This window comes from Solanum verrucosum, unplaced genomic scaffold (genome assembly GCF_900185275.1).
Source record: "Solanum verrucosum unplaced genomic scaffold, falcon-dt-bn FXZP01000182.1, whole genome shotgun sequence".
Classification (NCBI taxonomy): domain Eukaryota; kingdom Viridiplantae; phylum Streptophyta; class Magnoliopsida; order Solanales; family Solanaceae; genus Solanum; species Solanum verrucosum.
This window is the reverse complement of record NW_026020378.1, coordinates 5,315,850-5,318,633: the sequence shown is the minus strand read 5'-3', so window position 1 is coordinate 5,318,633 and position 2,784 is coordinate 5,315,850. Positions and strand designations below refer to the sequence as shown.

General features: G+C 29.3%; 1 protein-coding gene across 1 annotated transcript; it reads right to left on the bottom strand.

Moving 5' to 3' along the window:
* Positions 1–1,742: 1,742 nt before the first annotated feature.
* On the bottom strand, positions 1,743–2,278 carry LOC125838587 (uncharacterized). The gene is made up of 2 exons (XM_049517645.1): positions 1,882–2,278; positions 1,743–1,794 (listed from the first exon to the last, which is right to left on the bottom strand). The coding sequence occupies exons 1-2, from the start codon at positions 2,244–2,246 to the stop codon at positions 1,743–1,745; spliced, it is 417 nt and encodes a 138-aa protein (XP_049373602.1). The 5' UTR covers positions 2,247–2,278.
* Positions 2,279–2,784: the final 506 nt, after the last annotated feature.

Genomic DNA, 2,784 nt, shown 5'->3' with positions numbered 1-2,784 from the left:
GATAAATTGTAATTTCATATTAAAACGATATGATTCCTAAAATTTACCCTTTTTTTTGTTATAGAATAAAGACATATATTTCAATATTTCAATGTATATTTTTAGGCGGATAAAGAGGAATATATACATATATATCACTCCTCCTTGGATGTTCATGTATAAAGAAATCTTGAAAAAGAGCGAGGGTACATATTTATTCTTAATACGCATTGGTTGCTCCCTTGTATCCCTACCAAGAAAAACCTTATGGGACAAAAACTTTGGTTAAAGGAAAATAAAATGCAGTGTGTATTTAATCCCCTTGATGAAAACGTCATTTAATATCTCAAAGATATCGCGTTCTAATTTTGTATTTCAATTTCTCAAAGGTTGAAGGTGACAATGACTTAGTAAACATAAGTGCTAAATTATCACTTGAGCAAACTTGTTGAACATCTATATCACCCTTCTTTTGAAGATCATGAGTGAATTTTATTTTATTTTGGTAAAATATGTTTTATTCTATCTCCTAATTTAATGTATCCTTTCTTTGGTTGAGCTATACATAATAATTGCAGCATTGTCTTTATATAATATTGTTGGAACATCTCTTTTCTAAGAAAGACCACATGTTTCTTGAATGTGTTGAGTTATTGATCTTAACTAAACACATTCTCAACTTGCTTCATAAATGACTATTATCTTTGTATGGTTTGAACAAGTGACAACCATGGCTAACTTAAAGTGCTAACATAAATGAGCGAGGGGATTTATTCAGATCGAATTAAAAAAAATTGTTCTTAAATAAGGTCGAAAATTCATAACACATTTCTATTAAATCACAAATTAAATTATATTAGCTCAACGGGCCTAGTCAATATTGACGAATTTAAATTTATCATCTCATTTTCTGTATTCTACGAAATTTTATCCAGATATTTTTCCTTGATCAAAATCTATGTTTTTAAATCATATACTTATGTGACAACTTAAGGACTGAATTGGACAAAATGTGTAGAACAGATCTTATTCTGAATAAATAGAGTGAGCACAATACGTTGATTTAAAAAATAAGATGAAAAATGAGAAAAGAGGCAGAAAATAAAGTTGGAAGACGAAAAAAGCTAAAAGAGCCTTCTTCTCCATTCTTTTCTTTGTTGACCGTTCTTTTGGATTACTATTTTCAACCGGAGGCATTTCAAATATTATTAGTGACAGACAAAATTTTATAGTTAAATAATAAAAATTTCATGCTAATTTCATTAACTGTATATTTATGTACAACGAAGAAGGAATTAAACAATTCATGAAAGAGATAGTACCAACTACTCGTGAGAGGAATTAGGTTTCTGTATGCGGATGTAAGCAATAACGTAGAGAACACAATATTTTTCGTGGAAAACTTCCTTGCTCAAGGGAATAAAAACCACGACCTACAATACGTAGGATTTCAACAATCAAATTTCACTAAATTCAAAAGCGATTTCAGATTACAAAGGATAATTTAAAGGAAATTCTCCAAAAAGATCAATTTTCTTCTTGTTACAAACCTCACAACTTCAATTACTCATCACTTCAACTTAGGATTTATTATAATTCAATAATAACCCTGAACAATATCAATTACATCAAAAAGAAAACACACTTTACTTCGTTATAGTGTTGAACTTGATTCTTCAATATCTTTATTTATCATCAAAACTTCATACTTTTGAATTTATGCGTTCCATCAATTCAAAATACCAAACTTGAATACTGCAGATTCAAATCATCTCCTTTTTGCTTCCTCTAAGATAAGGGAAATAGGCACAACCCCTGTAAAAAAAAATGTTTCATAAATAAATCAATTAAAACAACATTTAATTGAATACAAGTGCAACATATGAAGTTGTAACAAATTACTTGAATCTGCAGAAATTGAATGTTGGTTTGATTCCTTGAATAACAAAAAGTCCATCTTCATTAATGTCGCAGATGACTTTCGCATGTTTTACTAAGTGAATTGGAAGAAAGTAATATCTTGTATAAACACCATCAATATAAATCATTAACAACGTAGACGATACAAATTCTTCTTCTTCATCATCATCATTAAGAATTGTAGCGTCTGCATGGATGAAATTCTTGGAATTCACTTCCTTCCATCCACCATTTGCTTCAATTCTGATAATGCTATGAAATCTGTCTGGTCGAGCCGGAGGAACCCAAACTCTAATTTCAATATCATCCTTGCACCTGTTTTCTATAACAGTGAGTTTAGCTCCCATTAATTTGCGTGATCAGTGCTCGTGTGCAGTGTATGTATTCAGTGCTTGTGTAATGGAAGTGAATTATGGAGATAGAAAACCTTGTTATAATATATAGGGGTGTAAAATTGACTTAAATATTTGATATAAACTCTACGACTACTCCCTCGGCCCTTTTTTTACTTATCAAATTTTGACTTGACAGATCTATTAAGAAAATATTGATTGTTATAGTAAGTTTATCATTTTACTCACTATATTTTTCAAAGACATTAATTTAATGTTAATAAATTGAAGGTATAATATCAAAAAAAATAATTTATCCTTTCTTGATTTGTAAAAATGACAAGTAAAACGAAAATATTGGACAAGTAAAAAGGAAACGAGGAAATATAAGGTATGCGTATACAAAAAGAAAAAGAAAACACATATCAAATAAAAGGTCAAGTATCTACTTTAAATTTTAACAAAAGAACATGCCAAATTAATCATAATGGAAATGACATTTCAAGATAACGTTTAGGAAACATCCAAGCAACTTAAGCAGTGATTTATCTTA

Excerpts from the sequence above, each read along its gene's own strand:
- LOC125838587 (XM_049517645.1), bottom strand. The coding sequence starts at position 2,246 with ATGGGAGCTAAACTCACTGTTATAGAAAACAGGTGCAAGGATGATATT. Across the intron at positions 1,795-1,881 it reads TTCAATTTCTGCAGATTCAA|GGGTTGTGCCTATTTCCCTT; the intron begins GTAATTTGTTAC and ends TTTTTTTTACAG.